Genomic DNA, 23,644 nt, shown 5'->3' on the forward strand with positions numbered 1-23,644 from the left:
GTGTTTTCCTCCAAACCTGGTCCTTTGCCCCCTGAATCCCATCTGCCTGCCTCCGGTGAAGACTTCCTCAGCACTGCCGGCTCAGAACAGCACTCTTTCTTGGCTTTTCTCCTTCCTTATTCTTTTACAAACTATCTCCTGTCGTCAAGGACTTTAGGAGAGGAGAGGGGAGAGCCATGTGCCCTGGCTCACATGTGTCCAAATCCCACATTTAAATGCGGCTCAGGCGTAAATGCTGCTGTGAGGCTGTGGTTTATGATGGTCCCGTGTTCTCACGGCCACTATCTGAGGGAGGGTGATGTCGGCCTGATATTTAAGGGGACCGCCATTCTGATTGAACACAGTTTGAACAATAATGATTGGTGGGCTTGGATGTGGGGAAAGGATTCCACAGAGCATAGTGAAGGTGGGGTTATTTGATGCGGAGGATCCCTGGATCTTCGGAAAGAACCCCAGGGGACGGTAAGGGCTCAGTGCCTCTCCCAGCACCTTAGCATGGAGAGTACAGGTGCTGGAATGGACTCTAGGCATCATCTGGTCCCGGGACTGAGTGAACAGTTCTCATCACCACCAGCCCTGGACCAGGTGGGGGTCCCAGAGCCCAGGCTGTGATGAGCAGGGTGGTGAGAAGAGCCAGGGGAGGGGCAGCCCAGGGGTCACTGGGATCCAGAGGAGGAAGGACATGGGGCTGCCACACGGACTCCTTCCCTCGGGGTCGGGCGGGACACACCCCTCCCCCAGCTGTACCTGTGGCCGCGGCCTCCCCAGAGGGTGAAGGCTGGCACCGGCTCAGCCAAGGGGGGAACTAGGTGCCGTGGACGGAACCACTGAACCAGACAGTGGCACCAACTCTGGCAGCTGGGCTTGTCTGAGGAGGAAACTGAGGCTCGGAGTCATCTGCTGTCTTGCTCAAGGTCACTCAAGGTCACATAGTGAGTGTGCTGCAGGCCTGGCTCAGCTTCGAAACAGGGTGCTCTTGGAGTTTGATTCTGATCCCCTACTGGCTTCCAGGGTCAGCAGCGGGGGCCGTGTCCAGTCATTATAAACGACAGTGAAAGGAAGGCTTCCCGGTCAGGGGGCTTCCCAGTCCCCCAGCCCCAGCTCTCGTCGTGCGCCCAGGCCAGGGCCGCACCGAGCAGGTGTCCCCGTGTGCACCTGTCCGCGCCTGTCTGCACGCTCACCTGAAGAGGAGCAGCACGGCCTGGGGGAAGGTCTGGAAGTTGTTGTTCCTGTTGATCTCTGTCGTGTCATTCAGGGCGATTTTCCCGAACACCTGGTAGGGGGAGAGGATGGGGTCCGTGAGCTGCGGACAGAGGGGTCCTGGTTCCCACCCATCGTTCAGTGGGTCTCTTCAGGGGTCACAGTTCACCCTGGATGGGCTGGCCCATAAGCTGAACAGTCCCCTCTGTGACCTGGAAGGCCTCGCGGGGGCAGGTACCAGCTGCCCTGTCCAGCCCCTGATCCCAGGACCCCACTCCGGACAAGCATCCAAGAAAAGTGCCCTCGGCCCTCGGGAGGGGCCCTGGGCCCAGCGGGAGGGGGCTGAGAGCGGATGGAGGCTGAGACCTTGACCCTGCATCTGTGCAGGGACAAGGCTCACTGGCCTTCCTCTTTCTGTTTTCTTTTTTTTGGCTGCAGATTCTTGAGACTATTTTTCTTTCCTCTTTAAAAAATCCTTTATTGAGGAATAATTAACGAATAGGCCCTTCACATAACTTGGGGGAGTTTTTCCCTATAGAGAGTGGAACGTGGGCCAGGGGCAACGGGGAGAGAGGGTCTCAGAGCTGTGCACCCCCAGGACACCACGGGGGTGGGGGGAGAGTTCCAATTCCAGTGACCTTTCCAGCCTCAGAAGGAGGGGCGGGTGTCAGGGGATGTGGGCTGGGGGCGGGGCCTGAGGCGACAGCCGGGAGCCCGTCCTACCTGCATCCCGATCACGGCGTAGATGAAGAACAGCATCACGATCAGGAGGGCAACGTAGGGCAGGGCCTGGCAGGGGCACACAGATGCCGTGAAGTCGGCGGGGGACGGGTGGCTGGACCCCTCCCCGGCGGCGTCTCTTCAGTCGCCAGGTGCTGCCTGGCTTGGGGGGCACTTCCAGGAGCCCCGCAGACGTTCTGGGCACTAAATGGGAGGAGCCTGAGCCTGGTGCCGACCCCTCCCCTCACCTGGGTGTCCCTCACCTGGGACCTGGGGACGTCCGCCCAGAAAGGTGGGCTCTGAGCTCGGGACTTGGCTTGATGCTCCCTTGGTACAAACAATCTAGAAAGAGCAAAACACCCTCCCGCCACCCACCTGTCCTCGTGCAGCCGGAGGGCCGTGGGGGACACCCAGCCGCCCCTCCCCCCTCACAGCTGTAAGCTGTTCCGCCAGGTGTAGGAAAGGCAGGACGAAGGGGCACTAGACAAAAGCGAGACCCTGGGCTCAAGCCCGCTTCCACCACTGTAGCTGTGGGAGCTGGGCTGGGCTTAACTTCTCTGAGCCTCAGTGTCCTCATCTGAAAAATGGGAAGAAAAGCAATGACCTCAGGGGGTTTTGGGGCCTGGCTGATTTAAGGCTCACACGATGCTTGGGCAGTGCCTGCCCGCAGCCGGTCTCTGCGCTTTACTCACTCGGTGTGCTCCCCACCTCCTCCCCCCGGGGAGGAGGCCTCGCGGCTCACGGGGTGGATGGAGCCCGCACACCACTAGGTGGCACCGCGGGGCTACGGGCCGTCCGGCCTGGTGGGCGCTCGGGCTCCACCTTCAGTGGCGCCCAGGAAATGTCGGGGGTGGTGAGCACGTGGGGTCGGTACAGTCACCCACGGCTGAGGCCACCGTCATTCTGCTTTCACTGAAGGAAACAAGTGCTGGGGGCAGAGAACTGGCCCCGCAGTTGGCAGCCCTGGGTCCACACAGGGCACACCACGGTCCCGGGGAGTCCGGCTAAGTCCCTAAGCAGGTGTGGACAGCAGACCCTGCTGAACCACTGCCGGGACGAGGGTGCCAGCTCCGGGCTGACAACACCCGAATTGGGAGCAGCTGTAGGGGTCATCGGGCCACCTCTGCCCACGGCTTTCAAATCTCTTCCACCCCAAAACCCCTCTGTGCAGTCAAGTCTCGGGGCAAATCCACAAAAGACAGAAGAAAGCAGCACGCTGCAGCCTCCCCTCAGCTGGGAGCATCGTCCCAGGTGGGGCCTGGGAGGGGGGCCGGGGGGTACCTGGAAGGACTTGATGAACGTCCACAGCAGCGTCCGGATGCCCTCCCCACGGCTCAGCAGCTTGACCAGACGCATGACCCGGAAGAGGCGGAAGAAGGTGATGGAGATGCGGGAGTTCTCCTCTGCGTTCTGGGGCCGTTAACACAGCAGTTAACACGCAGGCGGGCGGCGGCTGCACTCGACTCTCCCGGCGCCCACGGGGAGGCCCAGCCCCAGGCGTCTGCGGCGCCCGGCCATGCCCAGGCCCCAAGCCTCTGCCCCAGCATCCCTGGTCTTAAGCCCCCGGGGTGGGGGGCGGCAGGCGATTCCCTAGAAATTCCATCTGCTCTGAAATCTAGGCCGAGAGCCGCCCTGGTGCCCCTGCTGCCCTCCTGCTTGGCTCAGCCGAGGGTCCGGCGTCCCGAGCGGCACCGGCGCTCTGGAGGTCCTGGGGGGTGGGGGCTGCCCAGCCTCAGCACTCTGTGTGCCACCTCCCCCCACGGCTGTGGATGGGCCCGGGCTCTGGGTGCTAAGACAGTGCCCGAGCCGCAGTCCCTGCTGCCCCTCCGCTGCCCTCTGCCCTGGGCCCGCCGGCTGCACAGGCCTGGGAGGGGTGGAGGCCCAGGCAGTGGAGCGTGAGCCCTGGATGGCTCTCCCTGCTGTGAGAGGACTGAGGGGTCCTGCTCAGGGCGGGTGGGCTCCCCAGGGGCGTCCTGGAGCGGGCCAGGGGCCGGGGCTGCTGGGCCTGGGGGAGCCTGGGGCCGGCGCATGCCTGGCCGGGGGTCAGGGGCCGGACACACAGCCCTGTCACCCTCTCCTCCAGATCTGAGGACAATCAGCACAAACTGACCCGACCCTCCTCCTGCCCACACCGGCCAGAGAGCTGGGGTGGTGGCCCCGGGAGCTGGCCGGTTCCCCAGAGCCAGTGCAGCCCCCAGCCCCGTGGGCACCAGGAGAGAATGGACCTTTGGGCTTCCTGTTACTGTTCCTGTTGCAGGCCCCCTGCTCGGAGGCATCTCCGGGTAGTTGCTGGGCCCCATGTGGGCCCCGATTCTCAACTCCCACTCCTCTGGCTTCATCTCTGACTGTCTCCAGGTCAGATCCGGCCTGGCTACGCCCACGAAAATCCCACCAGCGCCGGAGCCCTTGCGGCTCCTGGTTCTGACCCTGTGGCCAGGGCTCCAGGGGCCTCTCCCCTCACCCTGATCAGAACAGGAGCCCCCCGAGGGGGGGCGGGTTTTACACGCGCCAGCACATCCTGCTCCTCCCTGGGTGGGCTGCATCTATCCTTCTCCTTCCGAGCCAGAGCTGTTCCCCTGGGGCGGGCTGGTGGCTGGGGGCCACAGGGGCTAGGGGGGCCCCGGCAGCAGGCCGTCTGGCCCCCGGGCCCCACCTGTCTGCATTCTGAAGTCTTTGATGCCCCTCATCTCTGCATTTCTGTCACCCGTGTACCTACGTGAAATTCTATTTTCTCTCGTTAAAAGGAGGTGGTGCTCCCCCAGAGGGAGGGCTGAGGAGGCTCAGGGCCTTGGAACTCAGCCGTCAGCCCCACGGTGCTCGGGAAGGGAGACAGAAGAAGAGAGCGCCAGCTTACACGGAACTCAGCTGGGCACCAAGAGTCTGCGAGGTTGGCGCCGCAGAGGCATCTGCATCTGACTCGTTAAAAAGCAAAACGCAAGCCTGCAGTCTGAGTTCGTCCTGGGTTCAGAGCCCTCCCGACGCTGCAGGTGCCCTAGGCTCTACTGGCCGGTGACATACGGGCAGCACGTCAGGCTCAGCCCTTCCGGCTATGGTCGTGGGCTTTGTCAGGAAACATCCCCACCCATCTTGCCTCTGTCTGCTGACTTCTGGGGCTCGGGAAATCAACCCACTCACCGGCCCTCCTAAAAACTCATGCTTGGCCCACGTTTGAAGTCTGTGACGGCAGCCTTTTGGAGACAGCTGTTCCAAGGAGACTTCAAGGTCACATTGGTCGGCCTCTCTATCACTTTAGCCAAAGATTCCTAGAGCAGAAGCGGCCCCACCAGACGGTCTGCTGCAGTGAAGCGGGCGTGGCCTAGTTTTAATGTCCCTCACAGGTAACACTGTCGGGGTGATAGGACATCCAGCCACTCTCTGGGTAATGAACCCAGCTTAACCGCTTACTGGGGTCCTGACTCAGAGCTGGAGGGCGGCCTGGTGACTAGGAGGACCTCCCCGTCTCCGGCTATGTCACCTCTCCTTCCTCTTTCCCAGAGGCCTCGCCATGGCACTCGTGGGTGCCCCGTGCAAACCTCATGTCAGATTCAGGGTGGGGACGTCAGCCAGCAGAGTCCTCAGGACGTTTAACAGGAAATGGCCCTCGGGTCCGATTCTCTCCCAGTGGCTCATGAGACAGTCAAGGTCATGGTGAACTGCCACCCACACGAAAGCTCAAGGACGGAAATGTCGCACCAACAGCACTCGACAGCTACAGACCAGGCAGGCAAGGCGCACGGCAGACACGGGCAACATGCATCGGGGGCTGGGTTCCAAGATGCTGGGGGTCAGGTGGGGGAAGTGGGTATGTTAGAGGGGGTCACAGAAGCTGAGAGCGTGGTCTGGAGGCTCGGTCTTACCATAAAGGGAGAGCATTGGGTATGTTCAGCTGGCTTTAAAGAAAGGCAGACAGAGATGAGCTGTAATGAGTCTCCAACAAAGATGCCCGGCGTTCTAGGTCTTGGTAACACAGGAGCAACGCAGTGGCAGGAGAGGGCAAGAGAGCCAAGTGGAGGGCACATGGCACAGGCCTGGCAGGGCCCGGGCGCCGCCAGAGTGGACGCCCACCCAGCGAGGACGCTGGGTGTTCTCCTGCCTGGAACCATCTCTGGCTACAGATTAGCTACTAATTCACACCTGTTATCACGGAGGTGTTCTGGATTTTGAGGATGGAGGTTTTGTTTGTTCTTAATTAGCCGTGTGTCCTAAGATAGCCTCCAGGGGCTGACACTGCACGCGCTTACCCGGCGCCGCCAGCTGAAGGCGAGAGACCTTGCCTGTGCCCAAGGCTGCCCTTTGCCCACGTGTATTTGAGCAAAGGAGCCCAGGGGCAGAGGCCCCCCAGGTCCAGGGGAAGACTGAGGTTCGGTTACCCCCTCTGCGGTGGGGCTAGCCCTCAAGCTGAGGCTCAGGAGGGAGGAGGGCCTGCTAGGCACCTGATCCCCGGGCGTGGACCTTAGACACCGGCCTGAGATAAACAAGTGTGGATCTGTTTATTAAATTTGAAAGCCCTGCACACAATTTAGGACATTATTGTTAACATCCCGAGAAGCTGTTCTCAGGGGTCTGACTCTGGGCTCGTTAGGGGGCAGGGGCCGGGGGGCCTGGCCTCAGGGGAGCATCCCACAGCAGCCCTGAGCTGCATCCGGGAAGGTGCCCTGCCCTTGAGCCCAGCACACAGAGCACAGTCTGGACTGGTCCCCGCCGCCTGAGCTGCCAACTCCTTCTAGAAGGTCACGACTTCACTCTTACCCTCCACTTTCAGAGAGTTGCTCCTGTGTTTCTTTTTTCAAGGTATAAACAAGGAGAACATGTAATTGGGTTTTTGAAGGACGGAAATGTGCATAACCAGACATTTGCTCGCAAACTGAAAAATACTTCTTTGGTAACAGATTTCTCAGCAAATTCCTTTTGTTCCCATTGCAAGTTGGGAGGTGTCCTTTTCGGGGACTGGGGGAGACACGGGGTGAGGGAAAGGAGGAGGAGGGACAGGACACCTCTCTGGTCGTTTACGAACACGGTCTAGATCTGTCTCTGCTTCACGACGGGCTGCAGCTGCCAGGTCCACCCACGTGCCTGGACGGGGTGGGGTGTCTAGGATCTGGCCAGCAGGCTGAGAGAGAACACGGAGACAGACACGCACACGCACGCACACGCACGCACACGCACGCATGGATGAAGTTCCAGGCTGGTCAGGGGCTTGCGCCCCGGTGTTAACCTGTGAGGAGCCCCATGTTTCCCGGGCTTCAGTGGGGGAGGGGTGTGAGGTCTGCACAGAGGTGAGTCCACAGGCACTTAGTGCTGGGCTCTAGGCCGAGCACCCAGCAGGCTCTAGCCTTGCTCCCTTCTTGGATGCACCCTGAAAACCACCAAAGCTGCCCATTACTTCCAAGAGCCCTGGGCAGATGACTGAAGGTCTTCTGGGTCAACCCCATCCCGAATGGGACCAGAATGGGGGTGCTTTAGAGGACCTGCCTGGGTCACCTGGCCCAACCGAATTAACCCCCGTGAAAAAAATGAAAACTACTCATTTTACTGCTTAAACATTCAGAATCCTTCCTTTGGGCTTTTAAAATGTCTTAACTGCCGTTTTCTTTTTTTGGCCTTTTACGCTCCCATTTCAGACCTCATTTATGTAAGTCATATTTTACTCCAAGATTTACCTTTAGGTCTGTTCTAATCACCTTGAGCATATCGTATTATTTTAACACTATGTATTAATTCAGTAACGCTTTTTTTTTCGGCCGTGCTGCGCAGCTTGTGGGATCTAAGTTCCCCGACCAGGGATCGAACCTGAGCCCCCGGCAGTGAAAGTGCCGAGTCCTAACCACTGGACCGCCAGGGAATTCCCCAGTAACCCTCATGATCCATCCCTGTGACAGGAGACAAGAAGGGCCGTGGAGAGAGGAAGGACGGGCCTCCGGGAACCCAGTGTCCAAAGAGCCTCACTTGGGGAGAATGTGGAGACTCACGGGTTTGTTTTTTTCTTGGGCCTTGAGCCTTGCTCTTCAGAGGCTGCTCTTGACTTGCCGGGGCAGGGTCACCTGTCAGCCGCTCGTGTGCGCCTGTCCTCATGGGAGGAGCTGTGCTTACAAGGTCCACGGGCTGGAAAGTAACTGTGCATCGTAACAAAGCCAGAAGGCAGCCCAGAGTGATTCCTACAGGAGGGTGCAGGAAGGGGCCTGTCGCACAGCCCTGCCCACAGAGAACCACTGGCTGGTGCACTGCTGCCCAAGGTCACCCCCAGATGCCCGGGCGGCCAGGAGACGGGCGAGTGTGCCCGCCGATCGCTGTGATTCCCCCAGAACGTCCTGAGGGGCCACCGAGCATCACTTCTACCTTCTAAGGGCAGGATCAACGGGGAGCCCCGAGTGCTTGAGCCACCCCCCTCGGAAGCTTCCCCAGACTCGCTCGCGGTGACCCTGAGTTACCTTTTCGGTGCGGGGGAGCGGAGATCACCTGCCCTGCACCCTGCCTGCCGCCAGCTCGTGTCCACGAGCCGGGAGCGTGCAGCCCGTTTCTCAGCCGCCCATTCTGATCTTTGTTTTCCAATGATCTGGTCATTTTCAAGGGGTTAGGGTAACAGGGCAATTCACTTAATTTGCTCTTGCAATTGGTAGGAATGAAATGAGATGATTCCTCCCCATGTGGGGCAGAGGTGGGACACTGTCAGAGAGGCCCCGGGCCAGCAGCGGGGACAGACCCTGCCCTCACCTGGGCACATGTATGTGGGTCACCCTGTATGGTTCAACCGGCAAAGACCTGGGGTGGCTCTGGAAAACTGCCTTTCCGACCCACGTTCAGGCCCAGATGAGAAGCACCACCTCAGTGGATGAAGCCTTTGTTTCCGGAACGTCCTCACCGTTCCTTTTCACTGGGGTGCTCTCTCTAGACCACCCGTGGGAGCCGAGGGGACTGAGGGGCACCAGAGCCTGCATAGAGGATTCTCCAGGACAGACGGACGCCAGAACCGGTGGGGCGTTTCCCAGTTTACATCCCATTGTCTCTGGAGAACGGGGAGGTTGTTGGGAATCGCTCCCGACCACATAGAACGGGGGTTGCTGCCCCTCCCTCCTCCTCCTCGTTCTCGGCCCCCGTTCCTGCACAGCTGGGAGGCCAGGGTGGGCGGGGAGGTAGGGCCAGGCGGTAGATGTCGATGTCCTGATTATCTCCCAGGATGTTCTCTGTGCTCGGCGGTTCGAGGGCACTTAAGAGCAGCTGTGTGCCGTGGCTGCGTCTCCTGGCCAGGCTGGCTTGGAAAGGTGCGGATGACCTGCCTCTCTGCAGGGAAGGCTGAGTCCAAACAGGCCCTCGGACAAGGGCCCAATCCCCACGGCTGCCGCTGAGACAACGGTTATGTATCGGTCACTGAAATTCCACATCCCTCTGAACCGAGTCAAAAGCAACAGCACGGGAATGTGTGAACCTTTTACTGGCTACCCTCCTACAGAAGCCTTGCTTTAAAAAACAAAAAACCAAAAAACTCTTGTCCAGAACTCAGGGAGTGGATCTGATATCAATTCCATCCCAAACCACCTGAAGATCTGGGTCCAGCTGGCATCCCCCCACCGCCTGCCATCCCCCCACCGCCTGCCATCCCCCCCGCCTGCCATCCCCCCTCCGCCTGCCATCCCCCCTCCGCCTGCCATCCCCCCACCGCCTGCCATCCCCCCCGCCTGCCATCCCCCCCGCCTGCCATCACCCCTCCACCTGCCATCCCCCCCCGCCTGCCATCCCCCCTCCACCTGCCATCACCCCTCCACCTGCCATTCCCCCTCCACCTGCCATCCCCCCCGCCTGCCATCCCCCCTCCACCTGCCATCCCCCCCCGCCTGCCATCCCCCCTCCACCTGCCATCACCCCTCCACCTGCCATCCCCCCCCGCCTGCCATCCCCCCTCCGACTGCCATCCCCCCGCCTGCCATCCCCCCTCCGCCTGCCATCCCCCCACCGCCTGCCATCCCCCCTCCGCCTGCCATCCCCCCCGCCTGCCATCCCCCCCCGCCTGCCATCCCCCCTCCACCTGCCATCACCCCTCCACCTGCCATCACCCCCCCGCCTGCCATCCCCCCCACCAGCTCCGCTTCTCTACTTCAACTATCTCTAAACTCATCTCGATTTGATCTGCGAGACAAGACGGTAGTTCAGCTGTGAGCATGTCACGGTGTCATAGGGGGGGTCTGGGGGGTTGGGGCTTTGTTGGCGAGACCCCAGTTAGCCTAGGGTGGGAGGATAAATGTGAGGCTGGTACCCACAGAGAGAGCTGGGGATACGCGATTCAAGGGCTTCCAGAGACATCTGACGCTGCCTTCGTGGCCAGGAGCCAGCCGGCATGCGTTCAGGGGTGGGGGTTCTCATTATCCTTCTAGCCGCTCTTCCAACCGGGAGAAACGCACATCCCGGGAGCTGAGGTGTGGCCCTGCGGACGTGGAGGGTTTGGGAGGTGCTGACGGGCAGAGCCGCCAGGAGTGGCTGCAGGGAAGGAACGTTAAGGTCAAAGTAAACTCTGTTGCGAACTGCGGGCTCTCTACGGTTGAAGGACGTGCTTTCTTGGGAGGGAGACGCAAGGTCTACGTAAGCACGTGTCAACTGGGAGACACAGCGGAGGGCCGGTGCCACAGATGTGAGGGCATATGAAGGAAATACCGACCGTCAAACGCACTTCGTAAGCCCAGTTTCCATTTCGGCCTGGCACAAATGGGGGCATGGAATTGGGTTTGAGGAAGAGAAGAGCTGGGAAGAGGAAGACGGGGGTCACGAGGAAGGCGGACACAAGGACAGCAGAGGGCGGGGCGCAAGTGAGGGTCACCCCGAAGGTGCGAGGGCGGAGGGTGCAAAGGCAGACCCCCCCCGGCCCCGGGGGCTTACATCTGTTTCTCCAAAGGAAAATTCCACCCAGAAGGGGAAGGAGAGTCTGGCCAGAAAGGAGAACCTTGGTGGTCCTAGGCACTCAGTTGAAATGCCCTTCTGAGCATGCCTTGAGGCGTCTCTGGCCCCGAGGGGCCTGGAGGAGCGGCGCAGAGCAGGCGTGTGCGCGCTGGGCTGCGGTGACCGGCCTGTGCTGTCCGGCGCGCGGCCCGACGGCTCCTCAGGGGCTGTTACCTGCCAGAACTCACGCTACACGGGACGGATTACAAAATCGCCAGGGCTGTCTTATCTTCCTTGGGAGGGACGGTCATTGAAACAGATAACCAACCAAAGGAACTCATGAAAAATAAGTGAATAAAATCAGCTTGTCAGGAGCACTCACAAAATCCCATATGTGGGGGCAGAGGGGAGAGACAGAGAGACAGAGACAGGGACACAGAGAGAGAGACACACACATGTGGACAGACACAGTGAGCCTGAAGGATGGAGAAGAAAAAGAGAGAGACACACTCGAGGAAACAAACCAGCGAGAGCAGCCGGCTCTCAGGAAGCGGCATTAGACAAGAGTGAGTGCTTCTGGGGGCACCTGTCAGTGTTCGGGGCCTGCTGAAATTAGCTCCCTCACTTCCTCCACGAGCTCAGGGAATATTCGAGGTCCCTCTGCTTTAGACGCTCTCTGGCAAACACCCCGGCAGCTGGCTCAGCTGGGGACAAGTGACACCTGCTGCCTGGACGGATGGCCGTCTGGCTGAACCAGATGCTGTGTCCTGACAGCATCCTTCAGTCCAGTCCTCCGATTTAGGGGAAAGGGGAGGGTTGTATGAGGACAGAAGAGACGAGAATGAGGAACGAAAGGAAAGAAAACGAGAGGACGGAAGGCAGAGGGCGAGAGGGGCCCCGTCGGGTCCTGGCTGTCGCGACACCGGACAGCCTCACTCAGCCGGCTGAGAACCATTAGAAACGGGTTCCAGGGGCCTTTCGGGTCAGCAGGCCACTGCTCTGGGACACCCTGCGCCCGGCAGCCTGCGGTCCAGCATGTGGCCCTCGCTCTGCAGGCAGAGCCCGGGCTCTGCAAATGGCTCCCCGCGCCCTGCTGGACTGCGGCTGGTCGGGGGCCCGGCTCACTGCTGGGCGAGCAGGGCTCTGCTCAACCTCTCAGGGCCAACTTCCTTTCCAAGCAGAGGAGAAACTACCCTTTAGGACAACTGGGGGCCAGGCCCCCTCCTCACTCACATCCACGCTGCAGATACCATCTCTAGGTCGAGTCTTACGTTCGTCCCTTTAAAGGCAGCGTTTCTTTTGGGGCGGGCGGTACTGAGTCAGTACTGCCCTCGTGTGAACAAGGCACCTTGGTGGCTTCTTGTTGGGGGCGTGGCAGTGGAGGTGGTGCTGAGAAGGGGAGGGACTGGAGCAGCGGGGGAGGGGCCGGCAGAGGGAAACAGGTTGGGGGGAGGGGGCACAGGAGGGTGGCCAGGGTCACAGCTGCTCCACCTGGCTTGGCCTGACACCACCAGTGTTGACTAATAGACCTCAGAAGCAGCCCAGGCCACACGGACCACCGTCATCTAGACACTGATGCCCGTTCTGGCCCCTCTCTGCCGTGCTGGAGGCGGGGAGCCAGGTGCGGGCTCGGGGTGGCAGGAGGCTCTGACTCAGCCGCTGTCTCCCTTCCAGTCACTCCAGGCCCTGAGGCCGGAGTGGGAGCCAAACCTGCTGCATTATTTTTACGGGGAGCCAGTGAGGGCGGTCGTTAGAAGTCATGCCCCTGGGTCTGTGGTCAAAGGACCACCGGCCCCAGGTGCCAGGTGAGTAGCACCTGGGGCAGCGCCCGAGGCCCCGACGTGAGGCCCAGATGCTCCAGGCTGAACCACGTCCCAGCCGTCCCACCTGCCCCCTCGTCCCCACCCCTTCTCCCCTCCGCCGGCTCTCTCCTCCCATCCAGGGGGCAGGGAAGGGGGCTGCCCCACACTTCCTGCGCTCTTGTCCTCCAAGCCCCACTGACCCAGGGCCCAGGCGTCCGAGCATCCGCTGGGGTCCTCAGGCCCGGGGAAGTTAGGCTGAGCCGCCCTGCCTGGGGTCCCGAGGCTGGGAGCGTCCTGAGCGGGGCCTGTGAGTGCAGGGCCCCTGCCAGCCGGCCCGCGGTTTGGCCGAAGGGCTCACGGAAATGCAGGCGTCAGTTCTCCCATAGGGATGGACTCGAATCCCGGTCCCGCTACCTGTTAGCGGCGCGGCCTTGGCAAACCCTGAGCAAGCTCGGCCCCTCCCAGGGATGCGACGTGTGGTGGCCCTGGCCTGGTGCCCCCCCGAGGGCAGCACGCTGCCCCCCACCCCTGCCGAGCTCCTAACGAGACCCCAGCCAGGACCGCGTCACTTCACCCCGCCGTACTGCGCTAGTGCTCTCTCTGTGTCCACGCAAGTCCCCACCTGCTGAACCTGCCCGGAGGCCCTCGGCCACGTCCTGTCCCACCTGAGGGTCCCTGGGGCCTTCTCTCTGGAGAGTTTCTAGGTGACAGTTTTGACGCCACGGCTCTTGGGCACTCCACAGGTGGGTCTGCCAGGTGGCATCCGCGACTGGGGACACGTGTGTCCGTGATGAAGGCTCCGGGCCTCCCAGCACTCCGAGTCGTGCAGGGGGGTGGACGGGTAACTGTGGGCTGACGGGGGCCACTTCTGACGCCCCGGGAGCTTCCACTGACATCACAGGGTTACGTCACTAGGTTTTCCTTCTGGAAAACAGAATTTCAGACTCAAGGGATAAAGGAGGAGCAGGGGGCTTCCTAGGGGACATGATGCTGACTGCCCAGACGGAGGAGAAGGTAGCGCGTCCAGAGGGGACGGGGTGGCCGGGCTGTGGCCACGGACGCAGAATCCAGCATGACTGCGGGGCCCCGGGTCTCCCCCGGTGACCTCGGAGGATCCAAGGGCATCTCCCAGAGTGAGCTGGAGGTCAAGGTGGCCCCGAGCACGGAGGGCCCTGCTCAGCCCCCCATTTCTCCTCTTCCCTCAGCTGTTCACCCGTCCCGGCCTTGAATACCATCGCTGTGCTGCTGATGCCATGCCTGACCGCAGACCGGGCGTCCGCCTGTCCACCTGATGTAACTGCTGGGCAGTCGAGTACACAGCCCCCCCCGAGCCTCATCCTCCTCGTGCAGACGGGCCTCGCCTCCCACCCTCCCGCCAACGCCAGCTCCATCCTCCCCTGCTCGGCCAGGACCCCACGGCTTCCCGGGAGCCCTCCTTCTCTGGCACCCACGTCCAGTCTGTCAGGAGAGGCCGTGGGTCCTGCTCGCAGAGCAGACTGAGAACCTGACCGTTTCCACCACGTCTGCTGCAACTCGGTCCCCTCCCACCTGGATGGCTGCGTCCACCTTCCAAATGGTGGAGGGCTTTGCCCTTGACTCCCGCAGACAGCAAAGGGGTCCCTGGACCACGGACACCTCTTCTCAAAGGTGCCAGAGTCTCCTCCTCCTGCTCAGGCGAAGGCCCCAGCCTGCTCCCCTCCCTGACCACCGCACCCTGCTCGTCCTGCCCGAAAGCTCCTCTCCCGGGATCCGCAAGGGCATTGCCTCACTTCCCTCAGGACTTTGCTTTCTTCAAACTCCCCTCCTCGGTACAGCTCGTCTTACAGAGAACAGCACCAGCCTCCACGGCTCCCTGCTCCTCCGATCCCGTCTCTTGGCACTTCTCGGCTCTCCACGTACCGCACCATTTCCTTATTTTCTGTGTCCCAACACCTCGCAGCCTTAGGACACCAGCTCCCAAGGACGGGCTTTTGTTTGGTCCATAATGGATCCCAGGTGCCCGGCTCCAGCCACGGTGGAAGGAAGGGACAGTTGTTCCTGGGGTCGCTGGGGAATCCACTTCCCAAGGCGGGGCACCAGAGCCTGGCAGAGGCAGGAGGACGGAGCTGTTTGAGGGGAGATGACTTTGAACGTGGGGAATATCTGGAGGGCGGTTGGGATGCACACAGCAGTCGGGGAGGGAAAGGAGAGCCGGTCTCTGTAGGTTAATTGTCAACGATGAGGAGTTACAGGTGAAGAGCCTCAGGGATGCCTCTGAGGCTGGAGTGGAGCATTTGTCTGCAAAAGGAGGTCTTGTGACAACAGCAAGACTAGAAAATCCGGGGAGGCCTGGAGCTGAGCTCTTGGCCCAGCGAGGGTCCAGACCCATGACCCGCCTATGGCCGGAAGGCAGAACCATACGGTGGAGGGTCCTGCCTCTGAGAAGAAGCGTTGTCCCTATAACTTGTCCCACTATCCTGGCTACCGTCAGGGTGCAGGGCCGTGTCCGTGCTTGTGGGACAGGCCCATCTTGGCTTCAGTCGTGGGCAGTGGTCAGTGAGCTTGCTTTGATCTGGCTGGACCCGTCGACCAAGAGTTCGAGTGTATCCGGGAACGAGGGCTGTGACATCTGTCCTTGGCTGGTGTGTCAGCAGGGGGGTTGGAAAGATCGTCCTTTGCTTGGGTGCCACGGTCTCTCCCCTTTAACAGCGCTGTACAGTTGTTTTTTTTTAATAAATTTATTTATTTTATTTATTTATTTTTGTCTGCATTGGGTCTTCTTGCCGCACGCGGGCTTTCTCTAGTTGCGGTGAGCGGGGGCTACTCTTCGTTGCCGTGCGTGGGCTTCTCATCGCGGTGGCTTCTCTTGTTGTGGAGCACGGGCTCTAGGTGTGCGGGCTTCAGTAGTTGTGGCACGCGGGCTCAGTAGTTGTGACGCACAGGCTTAGTTGTGGCATGTGGGATCTTCCTGGACCAGGGCTCGAACCCGTGTCCCCTGTATCGGCAGGTGGACTCTCAACCACTGCGCCACCAGGGAAGCCCCAGCAGTGCTGCACAGTTTACGGCCGGGTTTTAAATGGATGCTCTTAGTTGAGCTTCAAAACCCAGCACCGTAACTCATCATGCTCTTCGGATCGGTGGGGGGTGGGGGTGGGGAGAAGCAGGACTCAAGCACTTGATCTGACCCTGGTCCAGCCTTCTCCTCCGGCCCCTACCTGGGATGATGACGCGGGTGTCCTTTCTGGATGTGTGGGAGGGAGTGGGAAACAGTCGGGGCCAAGTGGTGGGGCTCTGGACACCTCCTCTGCTCTGCATCACACACGCTGTCCCTGTTTTTATCTTCAGACAACCTTTCATGTGACTTTTCACAAACTCCTCAATCTGGAGAGGGAAGAGCATCTCCATGTGGGCGAAGGATACTGGGAGGAATTGGAGGGGCTTCCCAACTGGAAGCGGGGCTGGGCCGATAACTTCTCGTTTAGAAAATAAAACACCTCCTGTGGTTATTTAAAGATACAGACTATGGAACGCAAGGGCTGAACAAATCCTGGCCCTCGGGAGTCCGCGAGAGGAGGCTATGAGATGGACGTGTTCATCAAAGGGCGTCATGGACTGAACAGACAAGAACGCTGGCCCCCCGCCCCGGGAGGCCTGGGCTCCAGCCGAGGGGCAGCAAAGGCACTGGCACGCTCCATCCTCACGGGTGCGTCGGCAAACGGGGATGGTCACTCTCGTCTGTCAAGCTCAGGCTCACGGCACACAAGCTGGGTGCCGAGGAGAATTGTAAACGGAAACTGCTGTACAAATGGAGGGTCTGCACGTGACTCCACGCGCCGTTCCTGGGGTCCTGCACCACCCCCCATTCCAACAGTCACTTTTGGGGGTAGAAATTTTATACTCTAGAATTTTTTTCCTTTGTCTTTTTCTTTAAAAATAGCAGTAGTTTGAAAGAAAACGGCAGGCTGAGCCATGGTGTGGGCCTGGCCCCCGGTGCGCGCCCCAGAGGACCCTGGGACTGAGGTGGGCCCTCTGCACCCAGGGAGCCGCCTGCAGTCACCTTCCTGCGGGTCCCTGCCGTCGGCCCCAAGTCCCCTGGCACGGCTCCCGGCAGGGACCCACCCTCCAGACGCAGGCTCATCCTGACCTCCCCTGGTCTCCCCCGAGGGCCCCGCGGCCCGAGCACAGGCCCTGGCCGGTGGATACACGTAGGTAGGGACGTGACGGCCCTTGGGATACAACTTGGGGTCCACCCAGCCACTGGGGGGGCAGTGCCGAGGGAGGGGAGGCATGGAGTCTGAGTGGGGAGCTTGGTTTCCTTGTGCTCCAATGATTCAATGGCAGAGGTCAAGGGAGCGTACACGTGTACACGCACACACACACACACACACACACACACCCCACAAGACAAAGACGACCCTGGGGGATCCCCGAGACAGAGGAGCAATCGAATCTATGCTACGGGGCGAGCAGGGAGGGGGCCAGGGTGACGGGGGGACACGGGGAAAGCAGAACAGCCTCCTCCCAACGTCCACCCGCTCGAAAGGGGCAGACAGGACTTCTGGTCAGCGGAATCAGGACATAAAATAACATCAGTTCAACCGACTGGCAGCCGACTACGGGGGGGAGGGGGCGGGTAAGGACAAGGACGGGGGACGGTGGCGGCCGTGGGGTGTTTCTGACACCTTAGATCAGAACTCTAGAGCACCTGCTCCGTGCTCTTATTCAATGGTTCAGTGCATCAACATTTGTGCAAACATTACCAAGTCTCTTAACCAAGGAAAAATCCTGACAAAAAACTAAACCACACATGTTAAAGACCAACCGCAAGAGGGCTTGCCTATAGATAACGGGAGAAGGTTGAACATGCCGGGGAGCAGAGAGACGTGTGCAGGGGCCACAGGGACTGTCTAGGAGGGGCAGCTCCCGGGGGCAGGTGCAGGAGGTCTTGGAGCCGGGGTGGTGGTGGTGAGGGGAGAGCCAGGCAAGGCTGGTCCTCTGGGGCAGGTTCACCTGGGCCCAGGTGCTCCCACAGCAAGTTGTGGGGGGTGGAGGAGCCCTCTCCAGAAAAGAGGGGTGCGGGCTGTTCTCCCCCACCTCTCAGTGGAGGGGCCGTTTTAGCGTGAATATGATGGGCTGACAGTGCCGGCCAGTGTGAGCCTTCACCCGTGGTCCTCGGGAGAGCTCATTTCCCGGATGCTGGGGGTGGGAAGGGGCTGCCCCGGCAGCTGCCCAGCGGTTGTAAACACCCTTCCACCGTCTCACTCCGGGATCCCAGGGCTGCATCCTCCTAGACAGTGTGTGTCATGCTAGGCCAATTGCAAAGGGGGAAGGAAAGGATGCAGCAATCAAAACTCAGAAGGAAAGGGGGCCTAGCTCGTTCCAAACGTTAAAGAAAAAGGAATGAAAAAATTTCAAAGTAAGGCAACGAGAAAGAAAATCCTTTAAACCAATTTAAACAAACAAGAGTAACTTAGTGGAAATAAGGAGTTGGGAGGAAGCGACGAGGGGGAGGATAGCAATGGGGTGAGCGCGGGGCAGGCACGGCGTCGCAGGGCGGGACGCCGGTACTTACGTTTACCTCGGTGATGGCTATATCAACAATGCTACCCACAACAATCAAGGCGTCAAATGTGTTCCATGCATCACAGAAATAGTGCTGCATGGGGCAGAGGGGCCGAGGGAGGGAGAGAGGAGGAAAAAACCAACAACAAAGAAAAACAAAACAAAAGGAAGAGGAAAATGAAAAAAAAAAAGCATGAAAGAAAGGAGAGAAGAGAAAAAAATGAGAAAAGAAAGAGGTTATGTGGGCATACTGGACCCTCTTACCACTCCACAGTTCTGGAGGTGCACACCTGGCACCTGGTGCTCGCCGAGCCTGACAGAAGCCGGGTTAGTCGGGGCGGGGGGGCCGGGCGGGGCTCCTGGAGGAGAAGCCCCGGCCGCCCCTTGTCCGGCCCGGCAGAGTGGGGACAGTGCGGGGGCTCACGTCCCCCAGGACGGCGGCAGGTGCAAGAGAAAGCATGATGACTGGCGGGGGTAAAACAGGAAACCAAACAATGAACCGGAGGAGGTAACGAGGGAGGGACACGGAGGCGTCCTGGGCGGGATCATACTCACATTCGTCTCACTGAGAATGACGTCAATGACGCTGCCAATTACGATGAGGCAGTCAAAGACATTCCAGGGGTCACTAAAGTAGCCCTACACGGGGCGGCAGGACGGGAGTGAAAAGCAAGGTCAGACAGACAAGAACCGAGCGCCGCCGGCGGGCCGCACCGTCGCTGCTGAGTCCGAGCGGGGCGGGGGTCCTCCCCCTCCAGACCCAGCCCCCTCGCCGCCCGTGTCCTACGTCCCCAGCCCCTCCCAGGCCTCCGGCGCCTCCTCAGAGGCCTGCCTGCAGGGAGGGAGGGAGGGAACAGGGGCGGGGGCCCTCACGAGGTGGTCTGGGAATTAGCAAGCGGCCTTTGGCGTGGTCCAGGTGCAGTCAGGCCCTTTGGGCTCAGGGGTGAGCCGTGTGACGCTCATGAATGAGGGGACCATGGCATCAGAGCAGCATCTACGACAAGGTCACCCTTGTGGCAGCCCTGGACGGGCATCCAGCCCTGGATGGGCCCGGTGCCTCCGGACAGAGGCTTTCCTCCCTGAAAGGGGATGGAGGCCAGGTCAGTCCCAAGGTTTGGTAACATGGGAGGTGACCCTAGACCGGCTCTTGGGGCAGGCGTGTCTCTGAAGCACCGCCATGCTCAGCACCATCATTCTGACTCAGGGTCCTGCTGAAGCACCCCCCACGAGAATGAGGTTCTCACAGCCTTTCCTGCAGGCTGGGTGGGGGTCTGGGGGCTGTCGTGTCTAGGGGGAGCGATCAGGATGCTGACTCCACTCCTTTGTTCTGCATACATGGATTTTGTTTGTTTGACACCATATTTGGGGAAGGGAACAGATGAATGTTTTTCAAAGACTGTTTCAAAGTTCGTGGACAACTGGTCAACCAAGGGCTGTCCCCTTCCTGTGAGGGTCCTTGGAGTCCTGGGCGGGCAGGCTCTCTGCAAAGAGAGGGCAGGCTCTTGGGTCTGGACCACTGCCTCTCAGAGCGCAGGGGAAAGGGAGCAATGCTCTGACACACAGATGTTCCGGAGCCCTGGGAGCCACACAGCCGTCCTCGCCGGGGGTGGAGTGGGGAGGGCCCAGCACCAAGGGCATCTGTCTTTCGTAAGAAAGGACATCTGCCCCTTTGGTTCTTCAAGGGATGCCCCAGCCTCTGAGCCACGAGGTGCGGCTTCCAGGAGATGCACTTCTGAGGTTGGTGAGGAGGTGAGAAAGCATCGGGCTGGCCTCTTAGAGTCCCCCCGGTCCCCCTCCCTGGCCCTCCTGGGGCGGCCAACTCTCGCTCCCTATTTCTGAGTCTCAGGAGGCTGTGCTCTCCCATTTCTTCCCAACTCCCTCCAGCTCCCTGACCCCTCCCCTCCACCTTCCTAGACGTGCCCCATCTCAGATGGATCACAAGACATGCTGTCCCAGGACTATTATTCTCAGTGTGGAGGTCAGGTCACAGGGGAAGGGACCTCTCGGTTCCCAGGCCTTTCTGCCAAAAAAAAAAAAGCAGAAATGCCACCGTGGAGACTCTGGACAGCCCGGCGGGGAGCAGAGGTTGGCCAGGGCGTGGGTGAGCTGAGGGTCACTTGAAACCCTTGCTGGCTTCCCAGAGTATTTTTCTGAATATCCCGGAGCCTCTGGGGGCACCGAGAGGCTTCTCTCTCCCATTCGAGTCACGTGCTGTGAGCGGGGAAAGAACCGACCCCCTCCAGGGTCCTCCCAGGGCATCACAGGGCACGTGGAAAGCACTGGTTTTGAGGGCAAAAGTGAAGACCCCGAGCAAACGACAAATATGCATGTGCTTTAACATCAGGTTTTGGAAAACACTGGGGGACTATCTCTAGAGAGGAAAACCGTCTTTGTGGGTAGAGCTGTTTCGGGAGGGAAGGCGGGGGTGTCCAGGAAGAGAAAGGAGGGAAGCCGGAACCAGAGGAGAGTCCAGGACGCCCAGCATCCAGCCTAGAAAACGCAGTGGCAAATCGTTATTCGGGTCTGGGGGCGAGAGGAGGAGAGAGGTCGGTGGGCGTCTCGGCGCTCAAGGAGGGGGAAGGGGCTGGAGTCTGTTCGTTCACCAGAGGGACCTGGAACAGATGGGTGAGTTGGCCTCGGTCCACAGCGTGGATGAGGGGAGAGACAGAAAGGGAGAAGGCAGGCAGAGGCGAGGCAGACGAGAGGTTAACAGCTGGCGAGCTCCGGGAGGGGCCTGGCCCCCAGGGACTCTGCAACCCTCACCCACCCCGCGCATCGCCTGTCATCCCCGCTCTTGTGCTCCTCTGTGTCCGTGCACAGGACGGGCAGGCCTGCCCCAGCGCTCTGCGGCCGGCGGCTTCCGCCGGGTTGCCCGGCCTCACCCACCCCCTTGCCCTCCACAGGCTGTGCCGCTGGTGCGTTTGGTTGGCCCCTCTGTCCTGTGGGCCCAGGGCCAAGGCCTCCACTGGCCGCAGAGCCCCACCAATTCCCGCCCGGAGGAGGTTTACACACGGCCCACGGGGGTGGGGTGTGTGTGACAGGGTCCCTTTAAGAGGCAGCTTCCCCCTGCCCTGTCCACCCGCTTCCTGCCCCGTCAACCCTCCAAGCTGGACCATGAACACAGTTTCAGATCCAGCTGTCAGCGCCTCCTCCCAGCCGTCCACACCCATCCCAGAAACACGCCGACACCCTCCAGGGGGCTCGACAGGTTGCCAAGGGACACACCTGGCCAATTCCCCAAGCGGGCAGGGCCTGGGAGGAAGGTTGCCCCCTGTGCTCAGTGCAAGAGCTGTGTCCCCTCTCTCCGTCACACACACGCACACACACACTCGCACACACACCTGTTGTCACCCATCTCCTCGACTGCTGGAAACCATGGGTGACATGGGTTTGGGGAGTATGGTGGAGGAAACAGAATGGGAAAAAAATCAGACTTGTTTTCTCGAAATCAGGCTGACCTCCAGGCCGTACCTGTCACGCGTCCTTTCTCTGGTAGGAGTCAGGGTTAGCGAAAGGGGCCCTGGGCTCTCCCTGACGTGGTGAACCAAACCTCTCAACGTCCAGACCCTCAGAGCCAGGCAGGGCTGCCCACGCAGGGGCGGGTGGCGTTTGGGGGGAAGACGTTCTCTCGCCATCTCTAACCCTGCAGGGTGAGTGGGTCCCCAGCCTCAGGAGGTCTCGTGCGTGTCCCCCTGGGCTGAAAGGCAAGCGCCCTGCTGGGAATAATCCCTTCTCCGGAGGGCGCCGACCCTCCACTCACTGGCTGCCACGGCAGAAGTGACGTGGACCAAATCGATCCTAGTTTAGCACCACGTGACTAGGAAAGGACGCTGCCGCCCCAGCACCCACCATGCATTTCCCCTTCACGAGAATGTTGGATTTTCCTCTCTTGGATTATCTGTGCCCTGATTCACTCCACTCCTGGAGCTGTTCCGAGTTGGAAGAGGCGGTGTAGTGGTTAAGGGTGTGACCTGCAGAGGCAGGGTGTCTGGGTTCGAGTCCTCCCTCTGGCACTTACTGGCTGGGTGACCTTGAGCAGATAACCGCATCTCTCTGTGCCTCAGTTTCCCCCTATGACACAGCGACCTGTGGGTTACGGTAGGAATGACACAAGTGAAGTGCCTGTACCTGTAGGAAGCCCAGTGAGTTCCAGCGACTGCCACGGTTGCTGGAGCTGGTCCGCCCCCTTCTAGGGAGGCCAGACGCACAGGGTCAGCTTTGGGGGTGGGACTGAGCAGCAGGGAAGGCAAGGCTCAGGAATGCGGAAGGAGGAGGGGGAAAGTGAAGGTTCCAGAATCCCAAGCTCCCTTCAGTGGGTCTCATCTTGAATCCTAGTGAGGACTGCCTGTCCTGAGATTCTCGGATGAAATCCAGCATCACTGTGAGACTGGTGACCGTAAGCAAGCTGTCCTGGCTAGATTCTGTCAAACTCAGGTTCACACAGATAGTTAACTGCCAGGTTCCTAGAAACCACTATTCCTCCCAGGGAGACCCAGGCCCCTTTTGCTCTGGCTGGAGGGCTGGGAGGAGAGGAGTGGGTTGCCAGGTGGGCCCACATCCTGTCTCTGGTCCCGAGAGCAGGGCTGCTGCTGGGAGGTCCAGGCACACGCCCTGGTCCCTGAATTCTGGACTCTCAGCCCCTTCCCCGCCCAGAGCAGAGTCAACACAAGCTTTAAAACAGGATGCTGGTGAGAGGGGTCCACAGGAGTCTACACACCTGGGACTGTGCTGCCATTGCTGGCTTTCTTCTCCATCCCCTCCTGCGCGGCTTCCTTGTCTACCTCTGATGGGTCCAGCAGAGAGAAGGCAAGGAACACAGAGGAGGTGACCGGACGCTCTTCCTGGTGGGGAAGCTGACTGGACTTTGTCCGGATCTCTGCCCCAAGACTGTTCCCTTCCAGGGACACAGGGGGCCCCAGAGATCGACGTGGTGGGGTGGCCCTGGGTGGAGGCTGGACGTGGAGCTGCTGGAAGCAGAAAGGGCCACCTGGGGGAGGCGGGGCCTAAAATGGAGTGGGCAGACGGCGTGTGCTTGGCCAGGGAAGGGTGCCCAGCCGAGTAAGGGCCCTGCTGGCGTGAGCTGGGAGGCTGTGCCTGGTTCCGGGTCGTGGGACGGGGAGGTGGGAGGTGGTGGGTGCAGCCGGCAGCTGGGTGTCACATTGGTAACTGCCGCCACACAGAGATAATATAAACTGTATGACATTAGGATGTCATTCAGACGTAACAGTAATCAGGGAAATTACTGGCATCTAGTGGGGCAGCATGGCTGGTGCACAGCTGCCCCCGGCCCCTGGCAGCTCCCACCCTGTGACGCGCCCCTTCAGAAGCCCTGGAGCCCCCCAGCATAGACAGCCCGGGATGGGGGCGGGCGGGGCCAAGGGCAGCAGCAGACAGGGGCCGGAGTCAAGGAGAGCCCGGGCGGGTGGTGGTGATGGGGGCCGCACTCCAGTAGTTATAGAGGAGCGCACACTTCGAAGCGGACATCTGCTCTGGTTTCCTCTGTGGAATTAAGCTTT

At 60.5% G+C, this 23,644-nt stretch overlaps 1 protein-coding gene across 1 annotated transcript in view; it reads right to left on the reverse strand.

Annotated features, from left to right (window-relative positions):
• Nucleotides 1–23,644, reverse strand: part of CACNA1C (calcium voltage-gated channel subunit alpha1 C) — a 471,172-nt gene that overhangs the window by 27,230 nt on the left and 420,298 nt on the right. The window contains exons 30-35 of the mRNA XM_081249321.1: nt 18,684–18,767; nt 18,139–18,222; nt 5,778–5,810; nt 3,202–3,330; nt 1,924–1,989; nt 1,182–1,273 (exon numbers count right to left, since the gene is read on the reverse strand). Coding sequence (XP_081105447.1) covers nt 1,182–1,273; nt 1,924–1,989; nt 3,202–3,330; nt 5,778–5,810; nt 18,139–18,222; nt 18,684–18,767 — 488 coding nt within the window. The remainder of the gene's footprint in view (nt 1–1,181; nt 1,274–1,923; nt 1,990–3,201; nt 3,331–5,777; nt 5,811–18,138; nt 18,223–18,683; nt 18,768–23,644) is intronic.

The sequence above is a fragment of the Mesoplodon bidens genome (genome assembly GCF_964165515.1).
Source record: "Mesoplodon bidens genome assembly, chromosome: 11".
In the NCBI taxonomy this organism is placed as follows: Eukaryota; Metazoa; Chordata; class Mammalia; order Artiodactyla; family Ziphiidae; genus Mesoplodon; species Mesoplodon bidens.